Below are 19,039 nucleotides of genomic sequence, written 5' to 3'. Positions count from 1 at the left end.
TTTTAACACTGTTAAATTAATCTCCTTCTTACAATTTTTTTTTACTATGGAATCGACTTCTTTGTCACTGTTTAAACAATATTTGCTTTTTCTTTTGCCATAAAGTATTTCTTACACTTACACAAATAGTCCACCTCAATTGCATAGAAATTCTAAGTTTGTGAATATAATAGAAAATTAAATAAGTCAGTTATGAGTTCAGTGCAGTAATGGCTTGTGGGAAGAAACTGTCTCTATGAGTCTTGTGCGTTCTGGTAGCTCTTTCCAGAGTGCAGCAGAACAAAGTGGTAGTGGCCTAGGTGGGTGTTAATCACCTGTGACAAGCAGTTTGACAATGACGAAAGTTGAACATACTGTATTTACTGTTGTGTTCTTGAATTAGGATCGTGTTGCTGTTAATACTGGTGCTGCTCAGGCCTCTGCTATGGGAAAGATCCCCGTGAATGCCAGTGGCATGAGCGACAAGCTCATTTGCCCATCATCTGCAGGAACCCCTGCTATCATGGATCCTAGTACACTCAGGTATGCCTACAAGCTGTCACTTAGTCAGCTACTAAAAATGATCAAAACTATTGACTGCAATGTCTATGGGCTACCTTTCTAACGGCTGTATTAGGTTAATATGAAAATGGGTATGAGTAACTTTACAATAACTATTCCATTGACAGTTTGTCCTTGTGTGTAAACCTTCTCTAAGTTGGTCCATTTAATTTCCCATTTTTTCCTTCATCTTTGTCCTTTAGGCCATCAGGGCCCACCAAGCCTCAGGGCATGTTTCCCCGTCCACCGTTCCCTCCTCAGTGGCATACTCCAGGACCAAGGAGATTCCCCCACCCTGGCATGGAAGTTATGGCCATAAGGCACAATCTCACTTCTGCTGTCAACATCCAGGGTATGGAAGGTATGGGTCACCCTCACCCCATGATACCAGGGCTTCGAGGAGAGAATTTGCAACCAATGGGCCAAGGACCTCCTGCACAGTTTATTGAATTAAGACACAACTCACAGAGGCTACCACTTAGACCCCAGTTTATGCCTCGTGGACCTCAGCCCAGACAGCGTCTCTTTGTCCCACAAGAGATGCCAGCACCTTATGTTCAGCAGCATCCCATAGCACATGCCAGTGCTATTCCATCTGATGGGGTAATCAACTCACAATTAAAATTACAGCAGAGTGAAATATCAGCTTTATTACCTCAGCAGCCTCAGGCAGGAGCTTCGACTCCCAATACTCCTGGCACTGGACATCGTCAGCTTCCACACTCAAGTCTAGTCGCAGAACAAAACCAAGCTGCTGTGATCGAACACAATGAGGCACTACCAGAGCCTGAACTGGAGGGCCTTGGGGATGCTCCTGGGGATGGAGGTGTGGAGGATGAAGAGGATTTAGCGCTGGACTTGGACCCAGACAAAGGAGACGATGAGCTGGGAAACCTGGACAACCTGGAAACCAATGATCCACATCTTGATGACTTACTTAATAGTGATGAATTTGACCTGCTGGCTTACACTGATCCTGAACTAGACCAGGGAGACCCCAAAGATGTCTTCTCAGACCAGCTGCGTTTAGTTGAAGCAGAAAGTGAAACGCCTTCATCAGTTTCTGGATCTGCACTTGTTAAAGCGGAAGAAAAACCCAAGTTGGAGTCTGGACAGAAGTCTCTCTCAACAACACCATCCTCACCGTGCAGGTCATCCACCCAAATGGCGCCCTCCCCTAACACAGCTAGTAACTCCAAGGTGAAAGTAGAAACGCTCACGCCACAACTCCTGTCAGGACAGAATGTTGTAAAAGATGAAATGGTAGAGGCTGTCTCTTTGCTTCTGAGTGGGAACACAACTTCGGCACAGCAAGAACACCAGCCAGCCTCTCTCAGTTCTGTTCGTTTAGGGGGACTTCCATATCCACTGCAAGGCCAGGACGGGCCCTTGCCTTTTCCTACAAATGCTGAGAATGCAGATATTGATGATGATGCACTTGACCTGCCTGATGTTGGAGGACAGCATTCTGCTGCCGTAGATTTGGCAAAGGTAGAAAGCTCATTAGATGGCGAGCTGCCTCTTTTGATACAAGATCTTCTGGAACATGAGAAGAAGGAGCAACAGAAGCAGCAACAGCAGCAACAGCTTAGCTCCCTTCACCAGGGAGGCATGGCGCCTCATTTTCCTTGCGTTCCAAGTCAGCAGTCAAACCCGCAAGCACCGCAGTTGATGCTGCCACAGCACCACCGTCCACCATCTCAAGCAGTGATGGCCCAGCCCGGTATGGTGCCACGTGCTCCACACATGCTGCAGCATCAACAACGGCTCTTGGGACCTGCAATGGCACCGTCACCTCACATGGCCATGAGCCAGCAGCAAGCCATGGTGAGAATGGCGCAACCAGGAATGCACGCAGGTCTCAATCATCCACCTCAGCAACCTGTGGTGAAGCAGTCACCTGTGGCCAACAATTTCTTCCCAGACAAAGGTAACCACTTTGGCTTTTTTCTGTAAATATTCTACAACACTATTTTTTCCACATGACACCAACAGATACTGCTTTGCTCTTGTATTGCAGATTTAGACAAATTTGCTACTGATGACATAATGGATCCAATTGCCAAGGCAAAGATGGTGGCTCTAAAGGGTATCAAAAGAGTGTTAGCACAGGACCCAATGGTTGGGCCCCCTGGCATCAACAGGTAATGCCTTGTGTCCTGTCTTTGTTTTTCTACAGTTATAGAAACCTGGGCCTGGGACTAGGGCTGGGCAATAAATGAAATTAATTTGATACATTGTCGTTTTAAAAATCGAATTGTTGAAAATTTGCTAAATTGTGAAATCGAATTTTGTCTTCTGGATTATTAAAATATGTTGTTCTTATGTTCTGTTACATTCAAATGTTTTTGTGAGTTGCAATTTTGCACAAGTGGCAAAACAATACCTACTACTACTTAATTAATTGTGGCATTTAAGCACAAAGTATGAATGTTAAATGTATGTTTAAACTAATTTCGAATCAGTATACATTATTGTTCTTAACATTTTGCACAGGAATTACTTTTGAATAAATGAAACCTTTAAATAAATGTTTGTTGGGTTTATTAGATTAAAATCATCCTGAATGATTGCAAAAATCGAGATTTTATTTTTTGGCCATATCGCCCAGCCCTAGTTTTGACTACTCAACAAAGTTCTGTGCTTGATAGACAATTAATCTAAGTGTTTATATTTTGATATCATCGTAGCAATGTTGCCATCTCTGTATGTTTTGTTTTCTTTTCAGGCAACAGGTTTCTCTACTTGCTCAAAGACTGTCATCTGGCACAGATCCAGATCAGATTTCATCAGGGCCTCCAAAAGTATGCTCTTACATTTGGCAAAGGGATATATTTAATATAATGTCATTTTACACGACCAATTAAATGTATTTGTGTTCAGGAGGGAGAAACCAGTGATCCCACCCAGTCAAGACCGAACCCTCCTCAGTTTGTTCAAGGAGTCATCAGTATGTACTGCACTGATAACAAATGCATTAGTTAATACATAAAGCTCTTACCTTGTTGTTGCTATCTAACTTAATTTTCTGGTTACAGATAATTCAGAACAGCACCAGTATGAGGAATGGCTAGTTCACACTCAGCAATTACTCCAAATGCAGTTAAAGTTTTTGGAAGAACAAATTGGAGTGCATCGAAAATCACGTAAGGCACTTTGTGCTAAGCAGCGCACTGCGAAGAAAGCTGGCAGAGAGTTTGCTGAGTCAGATGCTGAGAAACTCAAGTTGGTCACAGAAGAGCAGAGCAAAATTCAGAAACAGCTTGACCAGGTATGTGGATTTAAAAATGTCTCCCATTCATCCATGTATGTCCTAAACAGGATATTATCATGGTCACGGTAGCGATTAAAACCTAAAAGTCAGCTCAGGAAAATGATCTTTGGCTTAAAAAAAAAAAGTATAAATATCTGGTTTGCTCTAGGTCAGGGGTTAAAGTTCTCCGTCGTAGAGAATTCTGTCATTTTGAAAATGAAACAGCGGTCCACTCCATAAACAAGTCCCCATAGGGACTGTACGTTTGTTGTTTAAGATCCTATCACTTAACTGACAATGCTTTCACGCATTGACTTTATTAATACCACCTTAAAAATTCTTGAAAAAGTATTGAATTTTAATATCTGGTTGAGGTCTTAAATTTCATGATGTGTGCACCTTCTCCGTGGAGAAGCAGCAAGCCATATTAGGAGAATTTGGCGGAACTGTCTGTCCATAGAGTGCAGGGTGGCATTGCGGACGAGACATTTCGAGAGTAGAGTCCTCCACACACTATACTGCCAATTTGAATGTAGGAGGGGAAAGGCGATGTTTTAATCGCTATTCACTGTTTGCATTTAAATAGGTGTCAATTACACATGGATTTTCGTTGTTTGTGGTCCTGGCCGGTCTCTACCCCTGCAAATAGTTGGGGTCCACTGTTACTGTCCAAGTTACATTATTTTAATAGTATAGTGATTTGATTCCATTAATAACTAAGTAACGAGAAACTGTATCGGAAGAATACAATTTAAAAGTAAGCCTCCCAACCCTGCTTATATAGCATAATTTGACCCTGTATAGATAGATATTTTATTATACATTGATACTGTCTTTTAAAGTCTCCTTGATTTTTATCTCTCAAAATGCATCAAATTGATGTTTTCAAGTATGTATTAAGTATTTTAATTTTTTTGCATTCCCAATTACCCTCCTAGAGCGGTCGTATACTTGTCACATTTTTAATCCCTGATTAATGCCTAAACATTATTTTTTAAAGAATCAGTATGCGCCCTACTGCCCTGCAAAATTTGTGTTAATTGACCGCAGTCAATTTAAACATTTTTTTTTCCAGTCAAATTATTAATATTTTTGCTTTAACCCTTGCTCTAGGTACGGAAGCAACAAAAGGAGCACACTAATCTCATTGCTGAGTATCGAAGCAAGCAGCAGCAGCAACAGCAGCAGCAAGGTCCGGGTCTCCTGGCTCCTGGACATTCTGCACAGGGAACCCCACCTCACATGTTTCCCAAGTTACCTGGCCAGATGGTGATGGGCCAACAGGGAAGTCCAGTCATTAGCCAACATCCTGGTATGGTTCCCCAAGGTGGAATGCCCGTCCGGATGCCACAAGGTCAGCCTTTCATGGGAAGAGCTCAACCTCAACTTCCGGCAGCTCTTGGAGCCAACGGTGCTCGGCCCACATGCCCTCCTGGTGCTCCAACAGGATTCTTCCCACAGGGACCTCCCGGAATGCAGGCTGCTGACCCCAGGCTTCTCCAAGAAAGACAGCTTCAGCATAGGATGCACATGGCAAAGTTACAACAGCAACAGCAAGTGATGATGGGCCAGCAGCAACACAGAACACAACAGTCAGGCCTAATAACTCAGCCACAGCCTGGTTTGATGGGAAACCCACTTGTTTCCCAGCAGCAAGCAAATCTTCAACAGGAGATGTTAGCCAATCAGGTGAATCAGCAGGCTCAGGTTTCACAAGTAATGGGTGCAGGCCAATCTGTGGCTCCACCGCCACAGAACTTTAGTGTTGGCCAGCCCAATAACCAGGCTCAAACCATGGTGGCATCTCAACCTGGGTTGACTGAGAACCAGCCAGTTACACAACAGCAGCAGCAGCAGCAAAGGGCTCCTATGATGGGTCAGCAGGGAATTATTGTATCTCCAGGCCATCCTGCCCTCAGGGGTCCCCAGGCACAGCTGACTCAACAACAACAACATAACATTATGGCACAACGTGTGCTTTCTTCTCAACAGCAACAACAGCAGCAGCAGCAAAAACAACAGAATGCCACAAAAACGTTTACCCAACTTCAGCAGCAATCGATGACACAACAAAGGCAGCCAACGCCATTAATTCAATCCAGCCAAGAGCAAGGAAGGCTTTCCCAACCGTCTACGCCGCAAATGGGTTCATCCCCTTCAACAGGCAGTACAACACCTCAACCATTAGGAGCTACAGATAGTCAAACGGCAGAGACTAAAGAGGGGGACATTCTAAGCCCAGGTACACGAACGCCGTCACAGCATAGTGGATCCTCCACTCCAAATCCTATGACTCAGGTAGGCTCTGCAAATGATCAGCAACCTGATTTGGGGCGACAACCATTTCTTCAGCAGCACCAAGACCAGTCTTATATGATGCAGCAACAACCATCTATTTGTGATCAACAAACCAGTTTGGTTGTGAATCAACAGACAAGTGTGGTTCAGCAACAGCCACAACAACTGCCAACTGCTCTACAGAGACAAGATTCGGGTAGTACTGACAAGCCCACTTTGATGGTGATTAAAGAAGAAGGGAAACCTGTGGATTTCTTAGCCTATCAGCATCAACAACAACGGCTACAAACAGTTCAGAATGTGCAGCAATCTCAAGATCCCAACATCCAGAAACAGAATATTGGCCAGCCACAGTCTGTTTTAATTAATCATCCTCAACAGCAAACACTCATTGCACAGCAGCAAAAACAGCAGGCAATGATGGGCATGATCAGAGCTCAGCAGCAAGGCATGATGGCACAGAGGCCTGGGATTCCACCTGCACCTATACGTACCCCTATCAACCTCCAGGTGCAGGCCATCATTGCTCAAAATCCACAGCTGCGCAATCTTCCCCCAAATCAACAACTACAACACATCCAAGCTATGATTGCCCAGAGACAGCTCCATCAGGGATCAATGTTGCGAATGCCAATGGGTCAAGGACAACAAAGTCAATTAAGACATCACACGTTACCAGCACAGGTGCCACATGCTGGAAAGCAAATGCCAAGAATGGAAGGGCAACATATACCATATGGTGCCATGGGGAAGCCTGGAGGTATGTGCACACAGCAACAGAGTGGTTCTCCTCAGTTTCAGCAGGGAATGATGGTCCCAGGTCAGCCACAGCCACAAATGGGAGAGGCAATACAACATCCTGTTATGAGAGGACAGTTACCTGTGCCACGGTCTCCCATGATCAGGCCCACATCACCACGTCAGTTGCTACCTACGCACCCTGGTGATATCAGACACCCGCTGAACCAAGCCGTAGGGATGCGGCCACCTACTCCGAACCAGCAACAGGCGTTAATCCCATCTGCAGCAGTTCGCATGCAGGGATCCCCTTCTCATGCATATTCTCCAAGAGGTTCTTTTGTCATGAGCCCAACCCACCCCACCTCCCCGCACCCATCCCATGTCTCTTCACCTTCGTTAGCTGACAATAGACCTGGGAGGGGAAGTCCATACACTCAAGTCAAGGCATCGCCACTCAGGTCACCAGGAGCCAAGACTCAACTTGACTGTTCAGGGCTGAAAATAGAATCGCAGACATCGGTCATGGAAACATCTCCTACAACCCCACTGATTCCAAATGGTCCTCAGACAGGATCGAATGTCCGGCAACAGTCACTACAAGTTTCAGAAAGTCACGCTCCTCACCCACCGCGTGGCTTTACAGAAGGGGATCTATGCAAGTTGACGCTGCACAACATTAAACAGGAGCCAAGGGAGGTACACTGTGATGGTGGAGGAGAAGACACTTCTAGTGCTATAAAGCGAGAAGTGACAACTGACATAGTTTCTTCTGGGAGCAACTCCACATTTATTAATGCAGATGATGCCAGATCTGAGACTGGACAACAATTGCTCCAAAAACTCTTGAGAACAAAGAACCTTCAGCTTGCTGCCCAGAGGCCCTCTGATGGCATCCACAATGAGATCAATGGCCACATCAACAGCAAACTAGCAATGCTGGAACAAAAACTTCAAGGGACTCCTCGAAATATGGAGGTACGTTTTCTTTTACTTGTGGGCTATGATTTTTTTTTTCTCTGAGTAATTCTATGGGGTTAAAATGTATTGTTTTCTTGACACTCAGGATTTGCAGTCTATAAGTAAAAGGGCTCCAGTACAAAAGCCAAAGCGCACCAATAAAGCACCTGGAGACCGCGGGCTTAACGCACGGAAGAAGAATAAGAAGGAAGAAGTTGGAAAAAGTGCTGAAGTGCTCATAAAACAACTAAAACAGGTACATGGATGAATAAAATACACATACATTACTCAAATGATTGATTCCTTAATGGTTGCTAATCGTGGTTTACTTTCCAGGGTCTGTCTCTGCTGCCCCTGATGGAACCGTCCATCACAGCTAGCTTGGATCTGTTTGCTCCTTTTGGGAGTAGCCCAGCCAATGGAAAAGCCCAACTCAAAGGATCCTTTGGAAATGCAATGCTTGACAATATCCCAGACTACTATTCTCAGTTACTCACCAAGGTAAAGCCAAGCTTGACTCTGTGCCCTCAGTCATCCTGTTTTGTTGTCTGTTCAAGGGGATTTGTTTGCCTTCGCAGAGCAACCTCAGCAACCCACCAACACCTCCATCTTCACTGCCACCAACACCTCCGCCTTCTGTACAGCACAAGCTGCTCAATGGAGTGACTCCTGGGGAGGAACTCTCTCAGGGTCAGAAAAATACAAATTTAAAAAGCAAACCAATAGGTAAAAAACAGCTCCATCTAATTAATACTTATGTTGTGTAATTGTCCAAAATCTCTACTTCTAAATGTTCTCAAATTGTCTGTGCAGAAGCAGTTACTGAGGAGACAAAGAGTGTAGACATTCTTGCGGCGCTTCCCACTCCACCACATAACCAGAATGAGGACATCAGGTACAGCAGGGGTTCTTTAACGCTTTGTCACTCATTCCTTTGCTCTGAAGCAAGACAAATTTGGATGTCTTTTTTTGACAGGATGGAGAGCGATGATGAGGATGCCCCAGAAAGCATCATTCCGGCATCCTCTCCAGAGAGCAACGTTGGAGAGGAAACTCCAAGATTCCCTCACCTGCGGGAGCCAAAGGAAGAGGAGACAGAGAGAGCAATTTCCCCCGTAATTCCCCTCATTCCTCGCACGGCTATCCCAGGTAGAAACAGGCATTATTAGGCTCAAATGTGTTCACCATAAAAATATTTTGAGTATTTTACCATATAACGGATCAAGTTTCAGTGTACTTGTAACTGCAATTTCATAATGATTTTTAAAATGTAAAATCTAACATGCCAGAAATAAAATATCATATGTACTCCTACGCTAGCTTTTTCAGAGAGCAAACCTTTTGAAGCAGCTGATGGAAGAGTGGTTTCCATATCCAATCACTGGGATAAGGCCAAAAGTAACGAGGTGGCTGTTACCTTTACATTGTCCTCTATGGCTGCCAAGGTATTAAACTACAAGATTATTGCATGCTATTCTGTCTAGTTCCTACATGCATATTTGACTGAAGACTAACCTGATGTTTTCCCAGAAACTTAACCATGTGATGATGGCAATGGCCCAGCTGCTCAAGATAAGGATGCCAGGTTCATACGAGGTGACCTTCCCTTCCCAGAACCCTGACATGTCTGGAGGGAATGATCCTGGGAAAGGACCTGTGCAGTCAGGTATGCGCTTAGAAAGATTTCCCATGCTTTCCTCCTCTATAAATAAGAATTGGTGTAAAATAATTTCATGTTACTGCAGTTAACTCTCGTCTTCCAGACCCATCCGCCATTTGTAAAAAATCTCAATAATAGCCGGGATTACATGGAGCCTTGTTTTCCCATTAGAATGAAACTGATTGACCAAATTGCAATAAAAAGGCCGTATCTGAACTTCATAATAATAATGCATCGGATTTATACAGCGCTTTTCTTGACACTCAAAGACGCTTCACAATGGAACGGATACATTATTCATGCACTCACACATTCACACTGCGGTGGCGGTAAGCTACTTAAGTAGCCACAGCTGCCCTGGGGCAGGCTGACGGAAGCGAGGCTGCCAATGTGCGCCTACGGCCCCTCCAACCACCACCAAACATTCGCACCTTCCATACACCAGTGTGAGTAGCACTGGAGGCAATGTGTGTCAATTGACTTGCCCAAGGACACAACGACACATGACGAACAGCCAACCTTCTGGTTACTGAACGACCGTCTCTACACCCTGAGCCACGGCCGCCACAATAATTTCATTCAGAATCGCAGGTGTAATATATTCCATTTGCCAATCCGAACAAACGTCATGTAAACAATTAATTTAGAATAGGCAGGCTGCGTCCGGTTTGCACATACTCTGTCATGACATAAATGCGTAGTGACGTCGTCTGTAACGCACTTGAAAACAGCAGCATCCTAACAGAGCTTGTCTGAAACAAGAGAACTTAAAAAAAAAAGGGCAACCGGGCCGGGATGTGAATGCCGAACCGCAATACAGAGGGGGAACACAATTGTTATGCTAACTGTAACAAAGAGAGGAAGTCAAGCATAGTTGTTAATTATCTTATGTACAACTAACCGTGTCTTCCAGGTGCTCTGTGTCTAAAGGACAATGCCTCATCCAGCCAGGAAGAGTGGTTAAGACAATTTGACGTGTCTCTGCCTGGCTGCACATTAAAGAAACAAGTGGACATTCTGGCACTGATCAAACAGGTCAGTTCAAAGTCTTGTTGATGTTTTGTTCAGTTATATGTTTCATTTCTTAAGCATCATGTGTTCATTTTCTTTCAGGAATTCCCAGATAATGAAGACAAAACAGTCCAGCACTGTTACACCACCAATGTAAATGACTTGGATGTGCGCCACCTTCCGCTTATACCAGTGGAGGAATCCCCGCCTCCATCACCATCCCCGCCTCCTCCTTCCTCCCCAGCTCCCGTTCCAACTAATGAGGCAGAACCTTCCAAAAAGTCCGACCTCCCATCCCCCTTACCTGCCACTCCGACCACTGTCCAGATCAAAATGGAGTTTGATCAGGATGGCGGTCCTCCTGTAGAACGAGTTGACTTGGCTGTGTCGACCGTTGCTGCTCCAGAGACGGCCTCAGACCCAGCGTTTAACCCTGCGGGTCCTGATCCCGCCGCTCCCCCAGAAGATCACTTAACTCTTCCTGCCACGAAGGAGGAATCGGCCAGCGATCCTCTCATCACCCATTCTCCCATCCCGCTGGATTCCTCTCTCAAGGCCATAAAACAACGCAGGCCTCTCTCTCCTGATGAGGTCTTGCTCCCCAATGTGAAAAAATGGAAGGGAATTCGCTGGAAGCGCCTGCAGATTGTCATCTCCATACGTAAAGGTGGCTCTAAGAAGGAAAGCAGCCGTGAGGTGTCTGAGCTGATGGAGCGTCTCCGCATTACTCTGCGACCTGAGAGGTTGCCGCGGGATAAACGCAAATGCTGTTTCTGCCACGAGGAGGGTGACGGCGCCACGGACGGGCCTGCCCGCTTGCTCAACATCGACGTAGACCTGTGGGTGCACCTTAACTGTGCCCTGTGGTCTACTGAGGTGTATGAGACGCAAGGGGGTGCGCTTATCAATGTGGAGGTGGCACTGCGCCGCGGATTGCGCACGCTGTGCGCGTGTTGCCAGAAAACCGGCGCGACCAACAGCTGCAACCGACTGCGCTGCCCAAATGTCTACCACTTTGCCTGCGCCATTCGTGCCCGCTGCATGTTCTTCAAAGACAAAACCATGCTGTGCACTCAGCACAAGCTGAAGGGCCCCAGCGAGGACGAACTCTGCTCTTTCGCCGTTTTACGGCGGGTTTACATCGAGCGTGACGAGGTCAAGCAGATAGCGAGCATCTTGCAGCGAGGGGACCGCGTCCACCTTTTCCGCGTTGGCGGTCTCATCTTTCACGCCGTCGGTCAGCTGCTTCCTTCCCAAATGGCCATTTTCCACTCGCCGACGGCCATTTTCCCTGTCGGCTATGAGGCCACTCGCATCTACTGGAGCACACGCGTGCCCAACAAGCGTTGTCGCTACCGGTGTCGCATCAGCGAGGATGACGGCCTCCCCTTGTTCGAGGTGCGAGTTCTGGAACATGGCATGGAGGATTTGCATTACCGTGACATGACTCCACAGGGTAAGACTTTGAGATGTAGACTCTTTGTGCTTATTTTGTCTCATTGTCTTCATTCCGGCAATGACTGAATGTTTGACACCGTTTGTTGTTAGGAATCTGGGAACAGGTGGTCCACAAGGTTGCCAAACTCCGAAACGATTCGTCCATGTTGAAGCTGTTCACTGAACATGTTAAAGGAGAGGAGATGTTTGGCCTCACCATTCATGCTGTCATGCGCATCACTGAGTCGGTAAGAGAAAAATACTTGACTTTACAGACTAGTTGTTAAGACATCTGCCTCGCAGTTCTTAGGTTCTGGGTTCAAATCTCAGTTCCATCTTGTGTGGCGTTTGCATGGTCTCCGCCGTGCTTGCATGTTCCCCCCCCCCCCCCCCCCTTGTTACTGCATGTTCATTTAATTTAAGATTCTAAATTGTGTGTGAGTGTGAAAGGTTGTTTGTCTATTTTGTGTCCTTTGCCTGGCGACCAGTCGAGGTTATACGTCACCCCAAAGTCAGGTGGTATTAAGGTTTCGGCGAGTCTAATGAGGATATAGAACATGGATTGATCAATGGGTGTATAATGACCAAATTGGGCACAAGCTAAAGGACATGGGAAATTTAACATGATTATCTCACATTTGTTGTATTTTAGTTGCCTGGAGTGGAGAACTGCCAGAACTACCAGTTCCGATATGGTCGTCACCCACTGATGGAACTCCCGCTCATGATTAATCCCACTGGTTGTGCTCGCTCAGAGCCCAAAGTCCCCACACAGTGCAAGAGGTAAGGCAAAATATTTATTGAAACATTAGCAAACAATAACATTCATTCTTTTGTCTTTCTTGTAGCATGTATACCATGACTTTAAAATTGCCTTAGTGTACAGTATTCAGTGTTTCATGGCGACACTTAAGGCCCAATAACTCCGTAGCTGTTTTTGGAGGACTCACAAGAAAGTCCTTTTATCTTCCTTTTATGCATTTTGTGACGAATCGTTCTGGTTCTTTAAGCTGTGCATTCAATGTTGAGTCAATTTATTGTCAAGCCATTTGGGTGAGTAGCTTTTGAAAGTAGCAATTTTATTGTATGTTCAATTTGGTTATATGTTCCCACCAGAAACCTTTTTTCAGATCATGTTTATAGTGTTAGCTCTATTTCATTAGGTAAGGGCTGTAATGAGTTAATGAGAATACCTCTCATTGAGAATATTTCTCAAGCTATTGCTATAGGCAACATCAGTTATTAATTGCACTGATTAAAAGTAATAATAATAAATCCTAGAATCACAACAGCCAGTGAGGTCGGTGGGCTGGGGGGGAAAAAAAGCAACAACCTTGGAAAACCAGAGCATTTTTGCACAAATTGTGTGCATTTCTTTGTGTACTGTATATTGTACTTTACTCATTTTTATTGAACCACAAAAATATGTCGAGATTGACTGACTCGGTATGCAATAGGCCTTAGGTTTGTTGAAAACTCTAAATTGTCAATAGGTTGTTTGTCTACTGTATATTAGGCATTGGCTGATAGTAGATTTAATAGACGGTATGAGAACTGTAACAAAAATATTGTGGTATCATGTATTAAAATTACAGCTGTAAAATAATCCCTTTTTCAAATATTTAGGTAAAAAAAAAATCCCCCAATGAACGTAATCTATTTTAATTTTTCAACAAAATATTGAGTATTTGGCACGTTAAGAAACGTGTACCATGTTAAGTTTAAAAAAAGAAAGGAAATGACTAATCTAAAATTACAGATGTATAAATGGATTTTCCCATCTTTCTTTTCTGTGCATCAGCTGACCATTTTGCTTTCCCATCTGTCCTCAGGCCTCACACCTTGAACAGCACCAGCGTGTCCAAGGCCTACCAGAGCACCTTCACCTGCGAGATGAACACGCCATACAGCAAGCAGTTTGTGCACTCCAAGTCGTCGCAGTACCGGCGCCTGAAGACCGAGTGGAAGAACAACGTGTACTTGGCTCGATCTCGCATTCAGGGCCTGGGTCTGTACGCTGCGAAAGATCTCGAGAAGCACACCATGGTCATCGAGTACATCGGCACAGTCATACGCAATGAGGTGGCAAACCGCCGGGAGAAGATCTACGAGTTACAGGTATGTAGGCCCGATATTGTGAGTCCACGAAAAAAGCCCTTTGGCTTGTCCACTTTGAGCCTTTTATTATCTTTGTCCTAGAACCGTGGTATCTACATGTTCCGCATCAACAATGAGCAGGTGATTGACGCCACTCTGACTGGCGGCCCAGCTCGGTAAGCAATTCTGAGTACTGGTGGAATGATCAAAATAATGAGCTAGTTATTTTAAGTGACATTTTTTTGTTACAGTCAACTCCATGTCTGCTAGCTTAATGCTAACCTGTAATGCAAAACGCCAAAGATGGGCTAACGAAGCAGCAACACGCAAACAAACAGTGCATGTAACAATACTCAAGTGGGTGTAGTTCCCCAACAGATCCAACAGATGGCACTGTGGAGAACAAAGCTGATCAAATCTTATGTGTCAGTGAATGAACTGCAAAATTGTATCAGCATTTTACCAGCGTGAATGACCTTTCATGTAGCATGTAGCCTTCCTCCAGGTTGCTTTATATTCACCTTCTGTTCTCCACCACAGCTACGTCAACCACTCATGCGCACCCAACTGTGTCGCCGAGGTTGTGACGTTTGACAAAGAGGACAAGATCATCATCATCTCCAGTCGCAGGATTCCCAAAGGAGAAGAGGTATGCTGCGCTTGTAGTTTCAATCGCTTACATGCAACTGGTGCCTCGGAACCTGTTATGGGTGGGTCGCGGACAGGTAGGAAAAATCACGAGGGGGTCTCGGTTTACCACGAGGCGCGTACTACTACATGGACCCTAAGATGGATAACAAGGCTGTAGCATATATGCTAATCAACAATATTTATGGAGCACTTTAATACAGCCACCGATAAGATAGAACACAGGGGCAAAGCTTTATTAACTAATGCACTCAAAGCTGTTTTCACTGAAGCAACCCCCTTTGCTCCCGGCTTCTTCTTTTTTTTTTTTACTGGATTTTGACCGATTTTGCAAGGCCCAAAGAATATTGTGTTCTATTGCTCCGGAAAATACATCTTGCTCCCGCTGATACGTTTGCAGCCGACCTTTTTTCGGTCTGACCAATCAGGCGTTGTTTAGGGCGGGACAAAGCCAATAATAAGCGCTGATGAGAGGTAGGGACAAACGAGCCAAACAGACGAATGGACGCTGCAATTAATTCAGTTCTTGCAGAATTACTTATCGTCTCCTTGTTGAATTTGAACAGCGAGAGGCGCTTCGTGCATTTTTATCTGGTAAAAATGTCCGTTGTTTGTTTCAGTTTTGCAGCGATTACCATTAGAATGCTGCCACCTGCGGGTCGTTTTTTGTAATAACTACAGAGGCTGCATCAAAGCCTTCTGGATGCTCTAGCATTAAAAACAACAACAACATAAAAATCGTATAAATCCGTTTTTGGGACCATGGCAGTATTTAAAATAGTATTTAAAACGTTTTTGGGAGCAAATGAGTTAAGAGCAAGGACCACCATGTTCGTGGACATACTTGATGTGTGACAATTTTTATGATGTAAATACGTACGGGCCGGAGATTGGCGTAGATGGAGATGACGAATGGCGTTGTGCGTGCAATGAAGCCGTCACTGCAGATCGCGGCTCGTGACCACCCGTGTTTGTACTTTGCAGCTGACCTACGACTACCAGTTTGACTTTGAGGACGACCAGCACAAGATCCCGTGCCACTGCGGAGCCTGGAATTGCCGAAAGTGGATGAACTGAGACTGAGGAAGGAAGGAAGGAAGGCGGAGCTTCGCCTCCTTTCTGCGCCAAAGCCTATATTTTTGTTTTGTTTGTTTTTGTTTTGTTTTTGTTTTTAAACTTGACTTAGCCAGTGCATAAGCTGCTCTCACCCAAGTGGAGGAAGGCTGGCCTCCATTTTGGGACGACTCCGAGTGACAGTTGAGCGTGTAGCCAAAGGTTTGACGAGCATTAATCAACACACCACCTCCACCTCCTCCTCGATGGTGGACACGACAGCAACAGGGCGGGCCTTTACATTTTTTTTCCCCTAATCACATTTTTTGCTTGGCCAAAGCCCTTTTTAAAAAAAAATATATATAAGAACGGGAGCAATCATGTCGACAAGCACCATGCATTAACAAAAACAAAAGAAGCCATTTTAATATACTACGAATGAACTCTACTCATGCATTTTTCTTGTTTTAAGTCGGACCTACAGTACTTCCTGTCCCACCTCTGATCACCCCGCCCGTGACAAAAAGGCACTTTCCCCCCCCCCACACCCATGGAATCATCAATGAAGACAACGCGGACGTTGGCTAGCGAGACAATCTTGGTTGAAAAGAACTTTTAGCGACTCCGGAGGCGCCCCGTGCTTTTCTTGAACAGTCCTAAAAGGCTTGTTGGACCCCGGTCTACCTCATTGATTTAAGCGGGAAGTGACTGCTTTGTATATAAAGAAGAAAAAAAAGACAAAAAAAAAAAAGAAGACAAAACTGTTAACTGCTACTGTGGAATTAAAAAGGGGGGATGGGAGGGGCTGTTTTTTTGGACAAGCAGGGAATCTTAAGCAGCAGGTTTGCTCTGTCTACTCTATGCTGATGATCATTTACAATACGGAGCCAACCTGAAGATGATGATAATTAATCATGACTTATTTATACAGAGGAACTATATGAGCATTTTTGATAAGCATTCAGACAAAAAAAAAAAAAAAAGGCAATCAAAGCTCAGCGTCACATCCCGTTTGCCACCGAATCATCCTGATATCCTTCTCGGTTTCTTCTTCTTTTTTCGCCAGCGGACGCATGACTACTAAAATGTCCATTTTTAATCACGCTCACGTCCTCTTTGTCGGATTTAGTGGACAAAACGTTTTACTGTAGTAGGTCTTCCTTTTGCCCGAGTGCAGCCTGCAGTGTTTCTACTTCCCAGGTGCGTGTGCGTGTGCGTGCGAGTGTGTGTGTGTGCTTTTCTAGCGCCGGTACTGTCCTCCAGGCTGAACTGATGGCAGGGAAAGACTTCATTGGATAAAAGGGCATTTGTTTCCTCGTCTACCTGAGAGTTAAAAGGAAAGGAAAAAAAAAAGTCTTTACTTTAAAGGGAGCTTTACTGAAACTTCCCACACTGCTATATTCCTCCTTCCCCGGACAAAAACAAAAAAAAAACAAAACCTAACACCTCACAGGATGAAAAGAAAAATGCAAACTTGTACAAATGTATATAACGGTTTATGCATTCGGGGCCTCTGGACCCAGCAAGCCCCTTTGTAATCAATAAAGTGTAGAGAAATAAAATGGAAGAAGAAAAAAAAAAAAATCAACCACTGGATATCATTTTGACAAAGCTGTACATACGTATAAATATATGTAAAATGGCAAACTAATATCTTTATGTATATGAACCAGAGTGTTTTTTGCATTAACCTGTTTTTCTATTAGTGTTTTTGCTATAAGCTCTCAGAGGCAAGTTTGTTGAAATCAAACAATGTGGTGAGAGGAGAAGCCGAGGCGATGACAAAAAAGGATTTGTGCGTTGAATGCACATTACACAGCGGTGCATAGCATTTGTATTTATGTAATAAGTTTCTTTTTTTCTCTCTCTTTTTTTTTTGTATTTATGCTTACCAAATCGTGTCCCTTCTTTGCCTCCAATTGGATGAATATACTCATGAATGGAAGCTTTTGTTAGTGTCATGCTTCTTTTTGTATCTTCCCTCTAGAAGTGAATGTGTTGTGAAATGGTTACTTGGCCTCATGTGTGGAATAATCCCAAAATCAACCCCAGACTTAACCTGGTAATGAATTGCACTCTCTCATAAATCTATACTGTATATCTATATATCTAGCTATCTATATATAATGGAGAAGTTTGCTCAAGTGGTAGATATTGATCAAGTATCCCAAGCGGTGATTCAACTTGTGTTATTTGCTATGTTTCTATTTCAAGGGAAGACCATAATGAGACCTAACGCCTCTCACTGGATTTTTAGCCTGAGACATTTTAAACTTTTCTGAAATTTTTATTTAAATTTTCTTCATATCTTATAATTTAAAAAGTTCACTCAAATTGAAGTTTTGTTTTTAACCTCACCTACTTTTTTTTTTTTTTTTTTTTTTAAAGATGTTGCATCTGTACAGCAGATATACTTTTAGGGACGACAAATAAATATATTGATTTTTATTGTAAGTGGCATGTTTTGTATGAATATTCTTTTGAATTGTACATATTTTTTTCAAGAAGCCAGAGGTTTCTTGGTATATACAGCTTCCTACTCCTTCCCCCATGCCCTGTCATTTGTCTGCTTTTGTTTCTTGTAAACAGAAATAAAAATGCATTTTAAATACGCGCACTCTTCTTTTTTCATTCCTTCGATAGTTTTAACATACTAGACTATACTAATGTATTTTGATTAGTGCGAAGAGGTTTGGGTAAATATGTCGGGAAGTTGAAACGCTAAAACAGCCCACGTGGATTAGTTTGATTTTAATATTTAGTTGGTTCTGATGATGTGATACAGAAGTTGAATAACAGTCATTGCAGTAGCTTGTGATGTATGCAAATAAAAGCAAATTCAGTCACGTGGCCTGTTTTATACTAGTTACTTGTTCATTTTAAATGCTTAATTTCAAGTAAAAATGCATTTGTTACATTTGTTTGGACCGATATGATCTCAAAAACAGCTCATAAAAGTTGAATTTAAAAACTGATCAATAGATTTTCCAAAGGCTTTCTTGCAACAAAAAAAAAGGCACTAGTATTGGTACGGACAAAAATGGTGCTTTTGGCATTCCATGTTTTCTTTGTTGCTTTAGTCGCTTCAAATTCAAAACGAAAGCACAGTTAGAGCGAGATGGATGGATGAGCAGTTATGTGTGGATGAATTCATTCATTGAAGGACATGTGAAATACAGAACTTGCTTAGTTGCATGAGGTTGGCTGTTTTCTAACTGTCCCTGAAAGCAACACGTCCCATAGCTAGAGCTCGATCGCTAGCTAGCTAATCGAATGGGTTCGACCTGGGTTACTTTAAAAATGTATTCTGATACAGTTACTAGTTACATGTAAAAAATAAAATA

At 43.8% G+C, this 19,039-nt stretch overlaps 1 protein-coding gene across 3 annotated transcripts in view; it reads left to right on the top strand.

Moving 5' to 3' along the window:
* The window catches only part of kmt2d (lysine (K)-specific methyltransferase 2D), a 34,858-nt gene extending 16,550 nt beyond the window's left edge, over window positions 1-18,308 (top strand). For all 3 annotated transcript variants that reach the window (XM_077572712.1, XM_077572704.1, XM_077572722.1), the window contains 22 exons: window positions 383-522; window positions 744-2,470; window positions 2,561-2,684; window positions 3,269-3,344; window positions 3,424-3,490; window positions 3,579-3,811; window positions 4,907-7,807; window positions 7,896-8,045; window positions 8,126-8,290; window positions 8,368-8,515; window positions 8,603-8,684; window positions 8,766-8,938; window positions 9,110-9,234; window positions 9,320-9,455; window positions 10,363-10,484; window positions 10,563-11,916; window positions 12,009-12,145; window positions 12,550-12,680; window positions 13,730-14,015; window positions 14,097-14,170; window positions 14,535-14,643; window positions 15,627-18,308. In XM_077572712.1, coding sequence (XP_077428838.1) covers window positions 383-522; window positions 744-2,470; window positions 2,561-2,684; window positions 3,269-3,344; window positions 3,424-3,490; window positions 3,579-3,811; window positions 4,907-7,807; window positions 7,896-8,045; window positions 8,126-8,290; window positions 8,368-8,515; window positions 8,603-8,684; window positions 8,766-8,938; window positions 9,110-9,234; window positions 9,320-9,455; window positions 10,363-10,484; window positions 10,563-11,916; window positions 12,009-12,145; window positions 12,550-12,680; window positions 13,730-14,015; window positions 14,097-14,170; window positions 14,535-14,643; window positions 15,627-15,719 — 8,553 coding nt within the window. In that variant the 3' untranslated portion in view covers window positions 15,720-18,308. The remainder of the gene's footprint in view (window positions 1-382; window positions 523-743; window positions 2,471-2,560; window positions 2,685-3,268; window positions 3,345-3,423; window positions 3,491-3,578; window positions 3,812-4,906; window positions 7,808-7,895; window positions 8,046-8,125; window positions 8,291-8,367; window positions 8,516-8,602; window positions 8,685-8,765; window positions 8,939-9,109; window positions 9,235-9,319; window positions 9,456-10,362; window positions 10,485-10,562; window positions 11,917-12,008; window positions 12,146-12,549; window positions 12,681-13,729; window positions 14,016-14,096; window positions 14,171-14,534; window positions 14,644-15,626) is intronic.
* Window positions 18,309-19,039: the final 731 nt, after the last annotated feature.

Source organism: Vanacampus margaritifer, chromosome 1, assembly GCF_051991255.1.
Source record: "Vanacampus margaritifer isolate UIUO_Vmar chromosome 1, RoL_Vmar_1.0, whole genome shotgun sequence".
Taxonomy (NCBI): Eukaryota; Metazoa; Chordata; class Actinopteri; order Syngnathiformes; family Syngnathidae; genus Vanacampus; species Vanacampus margaritifer.
This window is presented reverse-complemented; position numbering and strand designations above follow the sequence as displayed.